This window comes from Scleropages formosus, chromosome 13 (genome assembly GCF_900964775.1).
Source record: "Scleropages formosus chromosome 13, fSclFor1.1, whole genome shotgun sequence".
In the NCBI taxonomy this organism is placed as follows: domain Eukaryota; kingdom Metazoa; phylum Chordata; class Actinopteri; order Osteoglossiformes; family Osteoglossidae; genus Scleropages; species Scleropages formosus.
Genome location: NC_041818.1, coordinates 22,226,200 through 22,245,585, shown reverse-complemented (window position 1 = coordinate 22,245,585; position 19,386 = coordinate 22,226,200). Strand labels below are relative to the sequence as shown.

Genomic DNA, 19,386 nt, shown 5'->3' with positions numbered 1-19,386 from the left:
ATCCCCCCTCCAGCTAGAGTACCCTTAAGTAAGGTACTTACCCTAAATTGCTCCAGTAAAAGTGCCCACCTGTACAAATTGCAGCAGGTGGCTTCACACTGTTAGTTGCCTTGGAGAAAAGAGTCAGATAAATGTACGTATAACCGATTTCCACACCTCCTAACCCACCTGGTTTTTTTTTTTTTGAAAGCATTCAGGTTCTTTTTACATACACTTTGAAAAGTGTAAATAAGATGGGGTAAGAATACTGCATTTACATGTAGACGACAGTGTGCGGGGTGGACGACACCCCTTATTTGTGCTTCCCGTGCACAATCGTTAAGATATATATATGCAGGTGGTGTCTATATGTATTATATATATTTATATACATAGTCCACCTTGTCTTGAATGTACCTATGTGCTCCTGCTCTGGAAAGGGACACCCCATCTCTTCTTGCCTTGTTTCTAGCGGAGCCATCGGTTACCTGTCCACAAGGATCACAGCTTCCCGGCAGCACACCGGCCGACAAAAACTGTGCTGCGTCCGCCTCTCTGTCTTCGCATCATCTCGGCACACCGGGTGTTTAAAGTTTTCCCCTCCGCCATAACGTGTCTTTTGCCAATTGTTTCTACTTAAGAAGACGTACTTAAACTTTCCAGGTTACCTGTCTGTCGGGAATTTAGGTGTTGAGGAACGCCGGAAGATCTTCTCTGGAAATCAAACATCCTAAAACGGTGAGAAAAAGGACCTGGGAAACACTGGACCTCATAGGGTCTAAACTCACTGATTGGATGTGTGAGACGTGTCAGTTTAGGACACCACGGTGGTGGCTGGTTAACCGAAAACAGAGGTCCTTAAAGCTGTGCATAACTGAGGACTGTGGGTACGTACCTCCGGGACACCCTTTGCCCTTTTGCCCAGGTGAACCCAGATGTTTGGGCCTCTTGTACGATACAGATGTGTGAACAGCAGGTCATTTTATTATATTCCGGCATGAAATGTGTCGCATTGACGCTATTGCTTCCGCTAGTCTGAAACCGGGCACTGAGGAGATTTCCATCAGCCGCCTGCCCGAGGGTGTATGTATATATGTATGAGTATGTATACCTGTGTGTGTGTGTGTGTTTGTGTGTGTTGCTCTACATTGCTCATCTCTTGCCTGTTTATATGGAAGCGAGCAGCAGGGGGCGATAATGAGGCCAGCGGGCTATTACTGCAGCCTGGGCCTCCTCCTCTTGGCGGCGCTCAGTCGGACCACTCGTTCTCATCCAGCTCCGAGTCGTCGTCCGACTCGCTGTACTCGACGGCGATGCGGCGGGACAGGATGGTGGCCACGTCGTTGCCCACCGGCTCCTTCTTGGCCTCCTGCTCACGCTGCTCCTGCACCTTCCGCAGCTGAATGCCTGTGAAAAACAGCGAGAAGCCTCTCTTTCAGCAAACTAACAGCTCGAGAGAAAGCTACGTCGAGTTCTCGGTGCCCAGCATGCCACAGATGTGTTTTTGCCTGACTGCTTTTGTTTCGCCGCACACATATACGTGAGGGAAAGTCAAAAAAAGTGTCCGCAATCATTTGTTTTAATTCAAATACAGACTATTGCTGATACTTTATGACTTAACTTCTCATTTTGTTCTCATGTTCGAAGACTTCCGCAGATGTCGCACCAGGGCCCGAGGTTGTATGTTCTGCTTTTAGCACAGCTACTTCAAAAGTGGAACTAGAAACCTTTTGCCTGAATTATACTAAAGGAAAAGGAAATTATTATATTTCACTGTAAACATCCGCCAATCCATTATGAATAAGTGCTTCTGCTGATAAAGGGTGGTGGTGGTCCACAGCCTGTCCTGGAAATGAAACACCGGTCCATCACACGGCAATCAAACACACATATACACACACACACAAAGAGCAATTAACAGTCACCAGTTAACTAGAACAATCTCTGGACAGTGTGAGGAAACCAGAGCACCAGAAGGAAACAGATACAAATTTCACACAAACTGATCCAGATATGAACCTGCAGTCCAGGAGCTGTGAGGCACCAACGCTACCCACTGTGCCACAGTACCGGCCACAATAAATATGTATGCCAAAGTAAATGGTTTCTGAGGCAGGGACCTCAGTGAAGGATTTCAGCTGTGAGAATTCCCATGATGCACCGTGGTGACTCTCCGAGCTCTCACCTCTACGAATAGCGGCCAGCAGGTCGCTGCGGGCGTCGCTCATGGGGATCAGCGGCACCTGGCCCTTCCTGGGGAGTACTTCGCCAGAGGGAGGAGCCACGGGATGAGCTGGAGAGAAGGCGTGGGTCGGGGGGCCTGGTGGTGGAGGTGGGGGTGCCACGGGAGGAGCACCAGACGGGGGGTGGGATGGGGAGGGGACATAGGAGGCGGGAGGGGGAGGGGGTGAGGGTGTGTAGGGTCGAGACATGGTGGCCATTGTGCTGGGGGGCAGGGTGGGTGGGGTTGCTGTGCTGTCGAAGGCCGTCTGAGCAGACGGTATGAGCGGAGGGGGTGGGGGTGGGGCGGGGGGCACAAAATACTCCGGCATCGGTGTCTGCTGGCTGCTGTGGGACAGAAACACACACCTGTGAGCAAGGCAATGCCTCCCAGAGCTCTCCACCACAGACACACACACCTCCCTGTCCAGCGCTGCCAGTGTCTCTACTGCCCTCCAACCCCCTCGTTTCCCTCCTTTTCATATAGTTAAGTATGGTAAAACCCAGGACTTTACAGCACTTGGATCAGAACCACGTTAGCGGAAACTAACCCGTAGTCTTTGACGGTTTGTGATCGAGGGCCGTTGAGAGCGGGGTCGGGGGGTGGGGCGGTGTGGGGGGGCTGCATGCGGCCCAGGGAGTTCTGCCGCCCGGCTGCTGCGGTTCCCAGGGGCCGGAAGGGACGGTCCAGCGACTGGGTCTGGGAGGGGGCTGTCAGAAGCTCCTTGCCCTCCGTTGTGGAGTAGGAGCTCGAGGCGCTGACCTGTTGGGAGGGGTGGCTGGGGCTCGCAGGGTACGAACGGTCGCCCATGTCTGACGCCACTGACCTGGGGTACGATATCGTTTACACGGTGAACACCTGGCTGCTCGCAAAAAAGCAAAATCAGTTCGCTTTGCTATAAATAAGTGAAAGAGTTAATAAACAGCGCTGCTCCACCAGGGGGCACCAATGAGACAAGAGGCTCCTGCGGATGAATATGAATGCTGCTGCGACCAAGGAAGCCACGCCCACCTGTTGTCGGGGGAAAGCGAGCCCTCGGAGGACATGCCGTGGTACGGCGACGGCGTGAAACGAGTGTCAGGGCGGAGCTCTTTATCGTAGGCCATCATGTTCCATTCCTGGCGCCGGTTCCGGGCCTTGCGGACCTTCTTCACCTCACGGGTCGGATCCTCCACCTGCTTCTGCTCCTGGGAGGGCAAGCGAGCATTATTGAAACATAAGAAAAAACAGAACTTTGGAGTTGATAGAAGTAAATTCCAAACCAATCCAAACTGGTGTTGGACCAAAACCAAGAATGAAAACGAGCCGAGTTACCAGATACAAGGTGGGCTAAATGCTCACGGAGTGGCAGCAGCGCGAGAGAACCGTGTATTTTCGCATCCACTATAATAAATATTTAGGAGCACTTTCAATCTCTCCACGCACTTTACTCTATTTAAAGCCAAAAATAAGAACAGTTCAGGCCTCCTGCGAAGGACTCTTGGTTGCCCTTCTATAAATACTACAGTTTACTGTATTACGAAAAGGTTTCCTATTATAATCCCATTAGCGGCGTTTTATCATTTATTTTTTAATTCTGTCTTTATATTAGATTTTTATTTTACACAAAATGCATACAAACTACTATAAATGGTGTTCAAACAGTTGAATCTTTGATGAATTTCCAGTGTGAGTAAAACGTCCCGATGGGACATGTTACAGAGGAGTTCTACCCCCCACTTAGCAATTTAGACATTAATGAAGAGAAAAGGCATCTGGGAGGGAGCTGAACGCTTTGTGATGAACACGCACAAACACACACACCGACTCTCTGGGGAATACACACCTTCTGCCGCCTCTTCTCCTTCCTTTTGTCCTCAGTGGCCTGAAGCATCTTCTCCTTCCACAGGTTGAAGAAGTAGGAGGGGTCTGTGTAGAACTTGAGGGCATCTTTCTTGTCATCCCTGCAGGACAGGACACGGTCAGTGGAGGGCGCTATGATCCCTCCTACTATGGGAGCCAAAGGCCAAAAACACGATTAAGGTGCCAAGGTAGCTGATTGCCACACCCTCCTCCCCCACCAAAGTGGCAGCCAATCAGCTGTCTCGTTTCACACAGATAACTTGACCCAGAAGGCAGAATGTGCTCTGCTAGGGAGCACTGATCTGCTGAAGGACCAGAACTGGAGAAGTACAATATCTTGATCAAGGTTCCTGCAGCAGCAAGTGGGATTCAAACCCAGATCTTTAGACTAGAGGGAAGCAGCCCTAACCACTACCCTACCTGTAGGGGCTGAGGATGTTGAGTGGCGGGGGTTTGTCACAATCAAGGTATCGCTCCATAACCGGGTTCGGGATGGAGGTCCTGGACATCACTTGCTGATCTTGGATGGTGGAGCTCTTGAAGGCCTTCCTCATGTTGATATCCTGCAGAGACACTGTGTGTACATAGACACACACACACACACATGAAACCCACACTGGCATCTCACGGATTAAACTTTTACAACTTCCACTGGTGGATGAAGACGCTGGAGAGAACGATGACCACCAGGGAAGGCAGAACCTTTATTAATCCCATGTAGTAAAAGGCATTTCATTACACTTAGAGTTAGTGCTCCAACACACACTTGCCCATGTAACAGAAAATCAATTCAGCATTTCATTTGAATGACTCAATCAATCAGTTGAACTATCATGTCAATTTATTTGTCTGCCTTGCTGCAGGGAGAACCGGGGTCGGGGGGGTTGGAGGTTTCGAAGAAATCATGAGCACAGGAGGCCCGACTGGCCTTCAGATGGAATTAAACGAGCATCAAGAGGAAGGGGGAAGCAAAGTCTGTTAGTGCAAATAAGTTGCAGCTTCTGGTGGAGGATGAAGAATTCTACCGTGAGTCTTCCCCAAAGGGGGCGGGGCCAGTGGAGGGGCTGCGACCGCTAACCCGCCCTGGCTGTCCGATCTGAGGGAGCAGCCGTGTTTACGCCTCTCTCGCGGTTTAGCAGGGTTTTAACCAGCAGGCTGCGTCCTCCAAGGACCGACCTTGTGCCGAGCCTCTTAATCTCTTCCTGTGCGGTGGGTGGGGTGTGTGTGCGACGCGTGAAGGTGTCGTCCGCCCGATCGCACCCAGATGGGAAACACACTAGACGGTAGATTACTCATTATGCTCAGCACGGTACAAGTGTCCACACACTAAGACTGTTTGCTGTGTCTCTTCTTCTTGTCTCACGTGTTTCTCATCTCAGCCTTAATGCTGCTCTTCTTCGGGAGGACCATAACGTCCACTGGATGGGCTCTTTGCTCCGAGTTTCTGTTCTCTAATAGGGTCACGGGGTTCACTCCCAGATTGCCTCTCCAAGGTCCAAGGCTTTTCTGCCTACATGTGTTCGAAAGGTGGACAACAGCCTAGGAGATATACACCTGGAAAGTCAGAAAGAAGTGACTACAGAGCGCAGGACCATCGGGAGAAATCCTCCTGAACGACGCACGAGGACATGACACTAATTTATTAATGTGGAACGGTGCGTCCAAAAAAAAAAAAAATGCATACTGCTTCCCATGGCACCGTTCAAAATGTTCATATGCAGTTCACTGCTCCACTTCCTAACCAAGACTTATGAGAAGATCAGGGAGGAGCATGAACCGTGTTCCCTCGAAGCTGCGTGTTTGAGCACGGACGTGTTTCATTAACCACGGCGGACGCGGTAAAACGACGAATGCGCATAACGCATCCATTTTCAAATCAGGAAAAGTGTACGTAACATAAATTTCCTTGTTTGCCTGCTCCTGCCAAGCCAGTTTACACCATTTCTGCCCTCGTCCTGCTGTTCTCACCGATGCTGTTTCTTCTCACATTCTAATTATCATTTATTTCATGGTGGATTGTTCAACTTCTTTGACCGGGTAGAAGTTCACCTTGGTGAACCAGCTGAATATGGAATCAAAAGCTCCGTGACAACTATTACAGACAACATCTACTAACCCGGCCTGTCGTTCTGGTCATAACCACCCCCTCCTCCCATGCAGCAGACCCCACCCACCTTCCTCAACGGTGGAGTCCAGCTGCGTGACCTTGACGGCCAGCAGATCCACCCTCTCTTGCAGACTGTTCATCCGCATGTAGAAGCTGTTGGCCTCGTTGAACAGCTCCCCGAAAATGTCCTCTGCGTGCCTACCTGCATTGGGGTGTGTGCGCACATACACAGAAACATGCATCACAGACTCCAGAAATCATCACGGATGAGCTACGGGAGAGCAGCAGTGCCAGGGAGGGCTATGGTACCGAGACCCGTCAGTTACTTAATCGGCTGACATCTGAGAACTATGAGAAACGGTGGACTGCGTTTCTCGAAAGAAACGCTGTACCTGCTGTAGGAAGAAAATATCTGACTGAAACATCGTGCATTCACTGTAGTTCAGTCCTCCCACCACCAGATGGCGCACTCACTCAAGCTGCCCAGCTGCTTGATGATGGCCGCCAGCGTGCTGTTGGTGACGCACTCCAGCTCGTTGGTGACGCCTTCTGGTAGAGCTCCTCGGCACAGGTGCCGCGGCTCGATGCTCCTCTTCACCAGAGGCATGGCTGCTCGGGAAAACCGCTCTCACCTGGAGGGGCTACACCTGGGATGCACACCACACCTGGACAGAGGCAGATGTAGTGACTTTGCAGGAATGGGGAAGATTACATTCCTACTGAAATTCTGCAGAGTTGCAGATCATTTAATTCAAATTTTCCTTATGACATTTGCTAAAATCATGTCCAGTCAGTAATTAATATTTTACCTCGTTTCATTTAAATGAACTGATCCGCTTTTTCCGTTTTTATTGTGCATACAGAATTTGAAACAAATCACCTTATTTTATAAATTACAGCTGCAGATGATGTTTATTTGTATCTCCTAAACCTGTAGCATCCAGTTTTGATAAACTGTCCAATAAACACACACACACACACACAGAGCTGACTTAAAAAATAAAACAATTTGGAAACCAAAGCCCAGGCTGCTTATGTGGAGTTACTAATATTGTCACTGTATCTGAATACCATGTTCATCAGAGTACATTTTGTCCTTATACATGTGCAGTGTTTCTGCTTAGATGTTGGCGCAGTGAGCAGTACTGTTGTCTCACAGTGCCTGGGTGGTGTGAGAGGATGTGGGTTTGATCCCTGTTCAGTCTGTGTGGAGTTTGCATGTTGTCTGTGTGGGCTTCCCTCTGGGTGCTCTGGTTTCCTCCCACAGCCCAAAGACATGCTGTTCAGGTTCCCCATAGTGTGTGAGTTACAGAGAGAGAGAGAGAGTGTGTTCCACTGATGTATGGATGAGTGACCCATTGTAAGTAGAGTATCTAGCAGTGTAAGTCACTGCGGTGAATAAGGTGTGTGGGCTGATAACACTACACAGAGTTCATTGGAAGTTGCTTTGGAGAAAAGCATCTGATAAATAAATGTAATGTTGCTGTTTAAAGATGTAGGGAGCACAGGGTGGCATTGTGGATGCTGTTGCTGCAGTCCAAGGACCTGGGTTTGAACTCCTGCTGTAGTACCTTTGATCAAGGTATTTACAGTGAACTGAAACAGTAATGTTTACCTGGATGTATAAATAGGCTAATAACACAATGTAATGAAAATTTTTCAAAGTTCTCAGTTATGTCGATTTTTGCGTTCATTATGATTAGTTAATGTTTAGTGATTACAAAACTACCACTACTTCTTCTGGAGTATCAGTTTTAGTGCGGTAATTTACAAGCATTGGTAGATTCTAGAAGGTACCAGAACATTCTAGAAAGCATCAGATCCTAAAAGGTACTGGAATATTTGGTGCCAAAATTTGCTAATTTCAAGAATATTTTTCTAAGAACTGACATATAGAACAAACCAACACCAAAAGTATGTTTAATCTAACAAAGCTGAATGGAATATGAAAGAAAAAAAAAAAAGGACAAAATTTTTGTTCCACGGTGTAATTCGTAAATAGCTTAGTGTACAGATGAGTAAACGCTGGAAGTCACTTCAGACAAACGTGTGAGATAAATAACAGTCAATAATAATGCAGGCCGTGTATATTTCGTTATTTAATTTTATTTGTTCTTCGCTGTGGCCTTCAGTAGATTTTCATAACCTTGCATAAGGCCAAGCCTCAATCTCAGATTTTTACACACAAACTCACACGACAGTGGTGTAAATGACACTAAATAGCGGCAACAGAACAAGAATGACCCCTGATCAGCACACACACCTGAGCGGCAAACAAGGAAACGCACGGCGCCGTGGGGAAAGCAGGTGCTCGGCAGGACGTCCACCGAGCCTCTCGACCTTCCTTCACATTAACTGCGGGGAGCAGTAATTACGAGCTATCAAGTGGGGCAGAATTAAAGGCAATATGGCCAGTGCTTATCGACAGGGAAATGCAGACGTGTGCGAGATGACCGCCGTGCTTTACTGGAGGACAGAGCTGACAGTGTCCCGGCCGTCCGGCTGCTCATTATGCTAAACGTGTTTATGAGACCATGCATAATGTATAAGCGGAGAGAGGGAGCGTGGGAGAGACGGCGGGAACGCGCAGTGGCCTCGTCTCCAGCATTCCAGGGCACCGGCCCGAGCGCACGGGGCAGCGCCTAGCAACTGTGTGGAGGGGGAGGGGCGGGGCGGAGCGGGGAGGGGTGGGCCGTGAGGGTTAGGGGTGGCACATTTGCCAGCAGGAGGACAAGCGCCGAGCCCCGTGTTGCGTCTGCGTGCTGGTGGCGCTGCTGCGGGATGCGTCCATTTGTGTGCATTTTCAATGGGGATATATTTGCATTTGAGTGCAGGTTTCGGGAGAGCCGCTGACCCTGTGTGTGTGTGTGTGTGTGTGTGTGTGTGTGAGTGTGAGTGTGAGAGAGCGAATATCTGCCCTGAAAGGCCTTTCTATTTCACACTCATGGTGTTCCACCTCATTTCCCATGCAGCGCACTGTCTAAGTCCTGCGAGGATGCCACGTTGTCCGTGAGCGATGCGCTAATGTGCAGGTGTGAACTGATATTTTATGCAGGACAGAGATTGAAACCGTTTGAGGGCTGTGAAAATCAAAACAGGAGACAAAGTCTTACTTTATTACATATCATACACATTGCGCCATAGCCTTGCGCTCTAACTTTTCTTTCCATCTGACGCTCGCGAGGACACTGACACACTGAGTCCAGGAAGCAGCCAATCAGAGGTGAGCAGCAGTTGGGTTCGACGGCATGTTTAGTCGACTCTAGCAAACAAGGTCGGGGTTTAGTGCCAATTTCTTAATATTTATACAAAAACTACGACGGCAAGATGTAAGGGGGTGCGGTAGCGCAGCGGGTTGGTCCTGGTCCTGCTCTTCGGTGGGTCTGGGGTTCGAGTCCCGCTTGGGATGCCTTGCGACGGACTGGCGTCCCGTCCTGGGTGTGTCCCCTCCCCCTCTGGCCTTACGCCCTGTGTGCCGGGGTTAGGCTCCGGTTCCCCATGCCCCGTATGGGGTGAGCGGTTTGGACGGATGGACGATGGCAAGCCCGATCACGAAATGCCAATTTAAGCAAATTAATTTTCTTTCGAATAAAAGACTGGTTGAGACACCGCTTTCGAGCGCATTTGTGGGCTCAGCGCTGCAAATTTTTTAAATGTACTTTAATGACTGTTCCTTTGGACCGACTGGTAGTGACTGCAGGGTACCGCGATAGTGCAGCGGTCAAATTTGTATGCGGCTCATGTACATATACATGTGTACGTGAGCTGGAAAACTGCCAAGGTGTCTTCTGCCTCATGTCCTATGTTTCCAGGATGGGCCCCGAACCACTGTGGCCCTGCGTCGAAGAAGCCGTTATTGGTAACGGATGGACGAGTGGATTTTCTCCAAAGCGACCCGCAACGGGTGGTTTCTACACTAAACCACTTGCAATCATTTATCCATTTACGCCACGGGGTAAGTACCTTGATCAAGGGTACTACAGCTGAAGCGGGATTTGAACCCGGGTCCTTCTGCCGCGATCGCCGCACTACCAGCTAACCGGATATTTGCGGCTCGGCAGCCCCACGCTGCGAGAGCTCTCCCGCTCGGGTCCCAAGGGAAGGAACGGCAGCTGGCAGGAAGAGTTGCAGGCCGGAGCCCCGGGAGCAGGAGCAGGTCTAAGCCGATGGCAGGTCATCACACACTCCGCTGGGCGAGAGCGCCAAAGCGCGGCGTTGCCGTGTAACATTCTCCTGCCAGCAGAGCGTAGGGATCGGCCTTCGCCGACAGATCGAGGGCCCCTGGTGCCGAGGGGATGGTATGCGGTATCGTACAAATCCCTTTTTGTTTGTTCAGTCAGAGGCAATGGCTGAACCCCGAGCAGCGAACCGAGCGCAGTCGTTTTCAAACGCGCACCATCCCCTCGTTCGTGCTAGACAAAGGGCTTCCGCTTTCTCCTGAGCGCGCAGAATCTGTCGACGCTCGAAACAGGCTTAATGCGAGGGGGAGTAATGAAGCGCCGCTGGTGTACGGCCGCTTATTCATTTACGAATCCTCAATCCGCCTTGTGCAAGCGCTCCGAATGGAGACCGCAAAATAAGTGTCACTTCGCCGGCACGGAGGAAGCGTTGCCATGGTTTCCCTTCAGACGTGTCCCTGGGAGGCAGACAGCGTAGGAGCCGCATGCCTGAGCAGGAGCGCAAAGGCGGGACGGCCCTCCAGCAGCAGAAGCGGCTCATGCTTTCCCCGTTCGCACAGCATCTTCCAAAATCATCTCCCGGTCAAACGCAGATCAAAACCGTCAGCGGCACACGGAGCCAAAGATCGGAGCTTCTGCCGCACAAAACTACGCTGTAGGCTCCACCCTTCTCATTTAAATACGATTAGCATATGCGCACGAGCTAACACACGTGTCCTAATGTGTTCTTGCTCTTCCTCCGCTGCATGTACACTAAGTGTAGCGCATTTGATGCAGCGGTTGCACTTGTGCACATGCAAAAATGACGAATGGCAAACTCACTCTCTGGTGCACGTGCGCAAAATGTACCATTTTTATCAGGTGTACGATAGCACTTGCACATATGTTAACTATGGTACACACAAGAGGGAAAGCACCGAACATGTAGTCCGTTAGAATACGTAGTACATGTGCAAGACTCAGCTTAAGACCCTCTGCAAAAAACTCTCCCTGCCCCTTTGGGAAACATGCAGGCTTGCGTTGCAAGATAAAATTTTATATTGGGTGCCCCCTTCCAGGAGAATTCCAGAAACCACGGAGGATCTGTGCGTATTCCTTCTGCCAAAAGGCAGCCCTGTTCGTAGGACAGCACCGCGTATGATCGGCGCCGAATCTGGGCTTCATGAGGGTTTGGGTAAATCTGGAAAAATGCTTCTATCATGAGCGCCAGGTACGGCTGACCGTCCAGTGAAGGAGGGGGGGGGGTCCGAGCGCCCGTGTGCCACCTTGTGTGTTTCGGAAAGGAACGCATCTGAATTGCATCCTGAAATGCTAGTAGTCAACGGTGCAAACGAAAGAACTGGAGCAATAAACGAAACGTTACTTATGAAACGCTCTTTCATCTGCAGGTAAGGAGGAGTGTGTGCTGCCTCCAGACAACCCCGCATCCCATCTGCTCCTGTATCCGACACCCATCGAAGGACCCCTTCCCACTTCACTCACAATTAAACTGGCTGCCCTTAGGACAACGGTGATCCTCGAAAGTGTGGCCCACGTAACGGTCGGCTCCCATTACCCAGCGCAGGCACAGCGAGATGAGCGTGACGCCCAACTGGGTCACCTGCCTGCACGGCTGTCCCTTCACATGGCCCGTGTCTCCAACGTCTAGCCCGCCCAGTGTGGTTGAAACCGGCAGACTTCCAAATACCAGTGACTAAGAAGCAGATGTTTCTCTCCAGAGTAACCTAGATAGCCTGGAACTGAGCACCTCTTTTTTTCAAGACTTTTTAAGTTATTTCATTAGAGGTCGGGTACATTTCTCAAAGGTACAACAGCAACGTCCCTTTTGCAATATTTGTGAACACAGGTGCAATTTTTAAATCACTAAACTGCTTCCTGGCCTTATTCTACCACAAACTCGATACAAGAAGGATCTTAGCCGTGTCAAACTGGCCTAGTAATAAGGTCCTCTGCGCTACTTTTTGAAGGCGTATGTTCGCTATAATTAGATCAGAGCTGGAGACCTGCGGGAGAAAAAGGCTGGGCAGGGTCACATGGATAGCTTGGCAGGGGCTTCTAAATCTTACCACCTCCGAAGAGCTACATCCCAATGTCTAGATGGCAGGATGTGGACTTTTCCTGTACCTCAAATCTCAATACAGCAGAAGACCCAGTAGGGCGAAACACATTACAAGAGCAGGTAAAGTCATACACCACCACAAGGTGGTGAAAAACACACTCGTCGTTCTGCCCCTACATAATGTTGAATCACGGACGGCATCACAAGGGTACTTTATTTGACATATTGTGAAGAAGGTAAAGGGGGCTGTACCTTACACCTCCAGGGGATCTAAGCAGAGTCATGGCACACACACACACACACACACACACACACACACACACACACATACACACACACAAAACAGATAGGGCACAGACAACCGTAGCAGTGAAACTGATGTCATACAGGAGCTGTCAATCAATACCCGTGTCAATAGCCTGCCAAAAAGTTTTCTTTCCGGGTTCAACACCCTGAGTACGTCATCATCAGTTTTCACCAGTGCTCATTGCTTATTTTGGTGCGAATATATACAAACCAGAGTATTTGGTAACATTCTGTGAAGGGTTACTACAGAACAGTAAATAGACACGGCGTGGATGTCAGACCAAAGGGACCAGTCAGTTGGTCAGTCAGTGGTCACAAAGAAAGGTAGGGCCCTCTGAAATTACAAGTGGATGAAAAGCAACGGGGGTGGCAACATCACACATGTCAGGAAGTGAGAGTCATTGTGTGTAGTGGGGACAGTCACAAACGGGGCCATGTTAATACTGGTCCCGCTTGGTTTCCAAGCCTTATGCAAACGTGAACTCCTCCTTCACAGAACCCCTTCAGATACCTAATGCTATGGGCACAACACAAAATGCAACACGTACACGCAACACCTTGGAAATACTTCATGTAATTACACTTCAGTAATTAAAACAGGGATATATTTGTGTCACGTCCCATAGAAGTGCACCCAGATCATCTTTGGAGCTGGGATGAAAGGATCACTGGCACAAAGAGACCCTGCAGAATCTCAAATGAGACAATGCGCCAACCCACCTGTTGAGATAATGTTTGCTGTCTGAGCTCCAGTTCCAAACTCATTCCCTCTGTCCTCGTTCAGTCGCCCGTGTTCCTCGTTCTGAGCCCATGACTACGTGTCCTTGACTTGCACTTATTCAATTTAGTACAATCCAAAGGTTCATTGTTGGCATCCGACACTAGCAAATAAAACTCCACGATTCAGTTCACCTCAAATCCTGCCTCCAAGGGGTTCTTGACAATTTGCCCATAGAGGGAAGCTGTTTAATTTCTTTTATAGAAGAACTGACACTGGAAAGGTACAGATTATAGAATGTTTTATGTTCAGCTAATCAGAGAGAAACCTACACTTTTCCTGTTAAGATGCACCTTTGACTTGATGCTATCTGGACTGAATCATCATCTATGTGCTTTGCAGTTTCACAGATATTTTAATTTATACATCTTAGATATCAGTTATGATGTTTAGGTAACCTATTAGAACTGATCTTCGTGTACTAGCTGGTTAGGAGTTCGTTACTTTCACTACTAAGGCCTCTGCTCATACTTCCATAATTTAAATTGGTTCCATGGGAATCTGAGTTGCCCAGGAGAGACTCACAGATGCCGTTACTTCTGCCAGTTACATAGATAAGGATGTTTGGGTCACAGCTGTAAACTTATAAATGTGGTAGAAAAAAGTTCACTCAAAAGTCTCTAACCCTGACTTTTACACACAAAGGCCTTCTCAGTTTCACTTTGGTTTGCTCTTGTGTAAAAGACATACAGCCCTTTCCCAGTGGGTAGGGAGACTGGGTGTTCCTAAGTAGTTCAGGTGAAGGGCAGCCCAGCCAAGTAATGTCTTTTCCTCTTGGTTTCTCATAACATGTTAAAACTAATGATACAGCAGTGTGTCAAATCTACTGTATCTTCCTCAGGAATCAGGACCTGCCATTATCAGCATACTTGTTGAGCACACTATTATTCCAGAAAGAAGATTGGGAAGGGAAAAAGAGAATTAAATCAAACTGGCAATATCTCTGCCTACATTTTATTGTGTCCTACTTACTAAAAGGATCTCACAGACTCATTCCAAGCAACCAAATAAGCAAAGCCGTTGATAATAATGGCCCAGAAAGGGAAACCTAGTGGTGTTTAACCTATACTTCATACTGGCAAACAATAAATACTACAAATCTTGCCGCATCATTGCCGCTCTCTAATAAAATGATCACTGGGAAACAGCTGGATCCCATTCCATTTTCAGGTGGAAACTCAAAAGGAAAGGATTGCAGTGTCACACGTGGCAGTTTAAAGCTTCTCAGCCAATAATGCCATGACTGCGAGAACATGAGATTGGAAAAAGGAAAACAACATAAATATTGTAAAAGGCCATGAAAAATGACGATCGCAAAAAAAGCATAAATAAAACATTTTGCAAAAGGCCCGACTTACACAAACAATGTTGCATTCTTATCTTCACTGCTTCCCAGTGAAGCGTAACACTGTATCACCTGAACCAATATTGGTTACACTGTCAGAGCCTTACAAGACAGGAAGTATTATTGTAACATCCCCACTAACACTGGATACACTGTAACATCCTCATTAATGCTGGACACAGTGTATCAAGCTCACTAATACTGATACATTGTAACAGTATTGAAATAATATGTAATGCATGTAATATCTTCACAAATACTGGACACATTGTATCACTCTCACAAATACTGGACATACCGCTATTGATATTGGACATACATACTGTAACACTATTGGATACATCCTCGTTCAAATTGCACACAGTGTTACAACCTCAACAACACACTGAATCATTCATTGTATCCACCTCACTAATATTTGATATATTGTATCCATCATGTCACCCGCACCGCCGTCCTCTTTGATCTCGTCACATGACGCTCATCCCACCTCCACCTCCCCCCGTACTCGTCTACATTTGGCCCTTTTTATCTAAAAACCATTGTCCCCCAGACCCTTCTTCTCCCCCAGCTCGCATGATCCGTCGTCCTTCCCGGATCTGGGTCCGATGTCGCACATGCGTCCAACGTGTTTTGCTCATTTTAAATTAATATTAAGCACGCACGCTTTCATTTTACGCTGTAACGGCGTGAACACATTTCTACATGATTACATGGTCTAAGACTCTAACGTGTTAGTCAGTTAGTGCTGCTGCTGGGTGAGGTGGTATGAACAAATGAATTAAAATACCGCGATTTACCTGTGGGTGTGAGCTTTTTATTTTTTTCCCCTTTAGTTTTTGTCCTCAGTGTTTTAATTCTCCTCAGATAGCCGCGGGTGTTGGTTTCTGCATCATCGTGGACGGGAGACTGGCGGACACGAATGGAGGACACGCCACCAATGTGGGTCCCCTTCTGTCTGCATGTGTGTTTCCTTGGCAGCGTCGACTCCTCGGCGATCTGCAGCGACGAGCCCACCGCGCATGCGCGTCCCGGGACTCCCCATCACCCACCCGTCCGGTAACCCTCCTACCCAGCGACTCGGTCGGTGGTGCGCGGATGCCCACGCGCGTGCACACCCACTTAGCCACAGCAGCCGACGGACAAGGTCGCGTTTGCTGCGCGAGGTCCGAAGGACTGCCGCGAGACGGCCGATTTCGGCGTCCCGAGCGCGCGCGGACGGTCACACCGGCACTTCGGCGTGCGCGCTGCTGTGTCGTGCGGTGAAGCGCGCGCTGCGGGCGCGAAGCGTCCATTGGAAAGGCGGGGCCGTGCACAAAAGACCACGATGAAACAGCATGATCTGCGTAGAACTGATTATTAGAACGACAGTCACGGATCTCAAGCTTTGCATTTTAATTATTTTAAAAATCTACTTCAAAGCTTCAGTGTTTTTGTCCACAAAGGGTTTTAATTCGACCCGCTTCTTCCACTCAGGCTGAGGCTTCTAATGTGACTGGATGCGCAGCAGGTGGCGTAGTGGTTACGCTGCTGCCCTGAACGCGAAGGTTTCAGGTGCTACTGCTAGTACTGACCCTTGAGCAAGATACTTTAAATTGGCTCAATGAAAATAAGTGAATGAATAAAGGTTTCATCTAAAAATGTACATTTCCCTGTGTCGGTTGTCACTGTGAATTAAGACAGAAAGTACCTCTGATCCTGAGACACTGAAGCTGTGACCTACATTTACATTTATTTATTTAACAGACGCTTTTCTCCAAAGCAGCTTCCAGTGAACTCTATGCAGTGTTATCAGCTCACACACCTTATTCACCGCAGTGATTTACACTGCTAGATACACTACTTACACTGGGTCACTCATCCATACATCAGTGGATGACACACACACTCTGTCACTCACACACTATGGGGGAACCTGAACAGCATGTCTTTGTACTGTGGGAGGAAACAAGAGCACCTGAAGACTTACACTGCTAGATACACTACTTACACTGGGTCACTCATCCATACATCAGTGGAACACACTCTCTCTGTGTCACTCACACACTACAACTGAAAATCTGAAGACTAAGACCTGAAAACATTTTGCTCAAAATGATAAGTATCATCCTCTGTCAGTGATGGGAATGAGGGCAATGTGAATAACTGCCTTCAGAACAAGGTTTGACTAAATATAAGATTGTCTGACTGTTTGGGAGAGCATCCTGACACCCAAAACCGAACAGAAATAACCCCAGAGAATATTCTGGGGTAACCCATTCCGTGTTTATTCCCGTTAAGGGTTTTCCCAAGTCATTCTTAAATTATGTAGAAAATAATCTAAAAAAAGTCCTTTTCTCATATTTTTAAACATAGGATTTTAACACAAGCTGAACGTGTAACAGAGAACTACAGTATAACACAATATTAACTATTTTCATTCAAGTAAATGTAGTGTACAAATCAAAATGAGCTGCGATGCCCTGTTCCTCCTCTTCTAGGATTCTAAACACTGCAAGGATTCTGCAATTGCTTTTCACAGAAATGTTATTGGAAGGGTAACAGACCTTTGTCTGTGTTCAGCAGGGAGGTGGGTGGATGAGGAGATCAGTGGTTCAAAAGAACAATTGCTTTGCCCCCAGTTGCTCTGTGGGACCTAAACAAAATAGTAATACTGACTTGTGCTCTGCTGGGACTTCTGCCTGGATCACCACTCAAATTTTTCACGCATAACCGACCTGTCTTCTAAGACTAATGCCCTCCTCTGGGTCCTGTCCTACTCCAAGATTGCAGAAAACATCAGGGTTACTCACGATGTCATCATGGTGATAATCTGTCATGCAGAGAGTCAAACTACTATTCAGACCAATAAACTTATTCCTTACGATCTATGAGGCTTTTGTCTTGTTTTGTCTGGACTGCCGTTTTGTGTTTTTTTTCCAATCTCCCACCTGGTGCTAAAAACCACCCATTCGTAGAAAATTTAGAAATGTGCTGCTGTGCTGGTCTTTGATGTCCCAGAGTAGTTTAACACCACACCCCATATGTAACAGTGCATGGGGTACGGTCAGAGCTGTCCTTCTCTTAGGCTGGCTGCCAACCAAGGCTAGCGAGTCCGGCCTACCCATCCAGTTGTACCGCTGGACTCGTTAGCCATGACGTAGCAAGCTCTGTGGAAACGGGGGGGACCGACGAGAAGGTGTTGCTACGGATGCAGTAGTGTAGGAGAGGCCATTTGCAGTGACCTCCTGCCTGGAGAGCCAGACAGCGGCCACGCGGCAATCACTACACCGGGAAGGAGAGGCGATGTATTGCACGTGCACTTTTCCTAGGTGAGCAGGACGTCTGGCCCAGACCTCACCCCCCCCAACCCCATTGATGTACTCAAAGCGTTACCTGCATATTTATCGCTGACCACGTGCCCTTCACATCACACTGGGGTTGCCTGTCCCATCCAACCCGCATATTTGGATCTCGTCTACAGTGCCACCTAGTGTACGGAGGAGTTAGGAGTGAGCATTACACCCCAGCGGTTTTCTTCTGGCAGATTCAGGACTACGGGGAGGGGGCAAAGAGCACCGACCAGTTTCTTAACACTTAATTTTTGAGTTACAGCCCACGAGTGTCATGTTAGCTCTGTTCCGCTTGTGCCTTTGGTCAGTTTCGTACAAAACTGGTATTGTATATGTGTATTGTAACTACTGTATTCTGTTTTCATACCACAAGGTGGAAGTGCAGCTCCATCTTTGAGAGTGACAGTTGAAAGTCGCTGTCAATATGGCATATTTTCATGCACGCTGTCTCCTTCTTGAGAGGGAAAAAAATGGAGCAAGGTGAACAGCTGGCAGCAAGCAGCAAATACTACTTTAGCTGCTGACAAGGTGGACTGGATCTTCTCCAAACAGCAATGCAATTTGGAACGATTGCTCTTGTATGCCTTAATAGTTTTGGCATCCAGGATTTGCTGTCAAATGTGTTAATCTACTGTAGCAGGATGGACAGTTGCACTATGAATAAATACCTTCACCTGCTGCAAAATACAGAGGAAGTAAGGCTTCAATATCTATTTACACTGCATGATTTATAATTTAGGGGTGCAGTGGGGCAGAAGGCTTGGGCGGGTCCTGCTCTCTGGTGGGTCTGGGGTTCGAATCCTGTTTGGGGTGCCTTACGACGGACTGGTGTCCCGTCCTGGGTGTGTCCTCTACCCCTCCAGCCTTGCACCCTGTGTTGCCAGGTTAGGCTCCAGCTCGCCGCGACCCCGCTCGGGACAAGCTGTTTCAGCCAGTGTGTGTGTGATTTATAATTTATGTGAATGTCTGATTCAGCTTCCTGGATATCAAGTTCTGCTAGCAGAGCAGTCAGAAGTGGATTTTTAACAGAACCAGACTTTTCTACATACACATAATGAAAGGCAAAGAGCTGCAGTTCCATAAACTTCTAAGATATGCTCTCTGCCTGGTGCTGTCCAAGGTTCTGAAGGCTTTAAAGACACCCTACGGCTCCAGGTGCTCAAATGAGTTTAGCTTATTTTAAAGCTCTGAATTGGAACTGTTTCAGTCTCTCCACAAAGGACAGGAAGTGAACTTACT

The 19,386-nt window shown here is 48.3% G+C and overlaps 1 protein-coding gene across 1 annotated transcript; it reads right to left on the bottom strand.

The window, feature by feature from the left end:
• LOC108922961 (wiskott-Aldrich syndrome protein family member 3-like) lies at positions 1 to 15,913 on the bottom strand. The gene is made up of 9 exons (XM_029257616.1): positions 15,616 to 15,913; positions 6,624 to 6,814; positions 6,217 to 6,351; positions 4,463 to 4,616; positions 4,026 to 4,143; positions 3,212 to 3,387; positions 2,751 to 3,026; positions 2,165 to 2,547; positions 1 to 1,386 (listed from the first exon to the last, which is right to left on the bottom strand). The coding sequence occupies exons 2-9, from the start codon at positions 6,754 to 6,756 to the stop codon at positions 1,229 to 1,231; spliced, it is 1,533 nt and encodes a 510-aa protein (XP_029113449.1). The 5' UTR covers positions 6,757 to 6,814; positions 15,616 to 15,913; the 3' UTR covers positions 1 to 1,228.
• Between the last annotated feature and the right edge of the window lie 3,473 nt (positions 15,914 to 19,386).

What these genes read in the sequence shown, in the direction of transcription:
- LOC108922961 (XM_029257616.1), bottom strand. Translation starts at nt 6,756, where the DNA reads ATGCCTCTGGTGAAGAGGAGCATCGAGCCGCGGCACCTGTGCCGAGGA. An exon ending in GGACTCCACCGTTGAGGAAG is followed by an intron (nt 4,617 to 6,216) that starts GTGGGTGGGGTC and finishes ATGTACACACAG; the next exon opens with TGTCTCTGCAGGATATCAAC. An exon ending in AGGAGAAGAGGCGGCAGAAG is followed by an intron (nt 3,388 to 4,025) that starts GTGTGTATTCCC and finishes TTGCCCTCCCAG; the next exon opens with GAGCAGAAGCAGGTGGAGGA.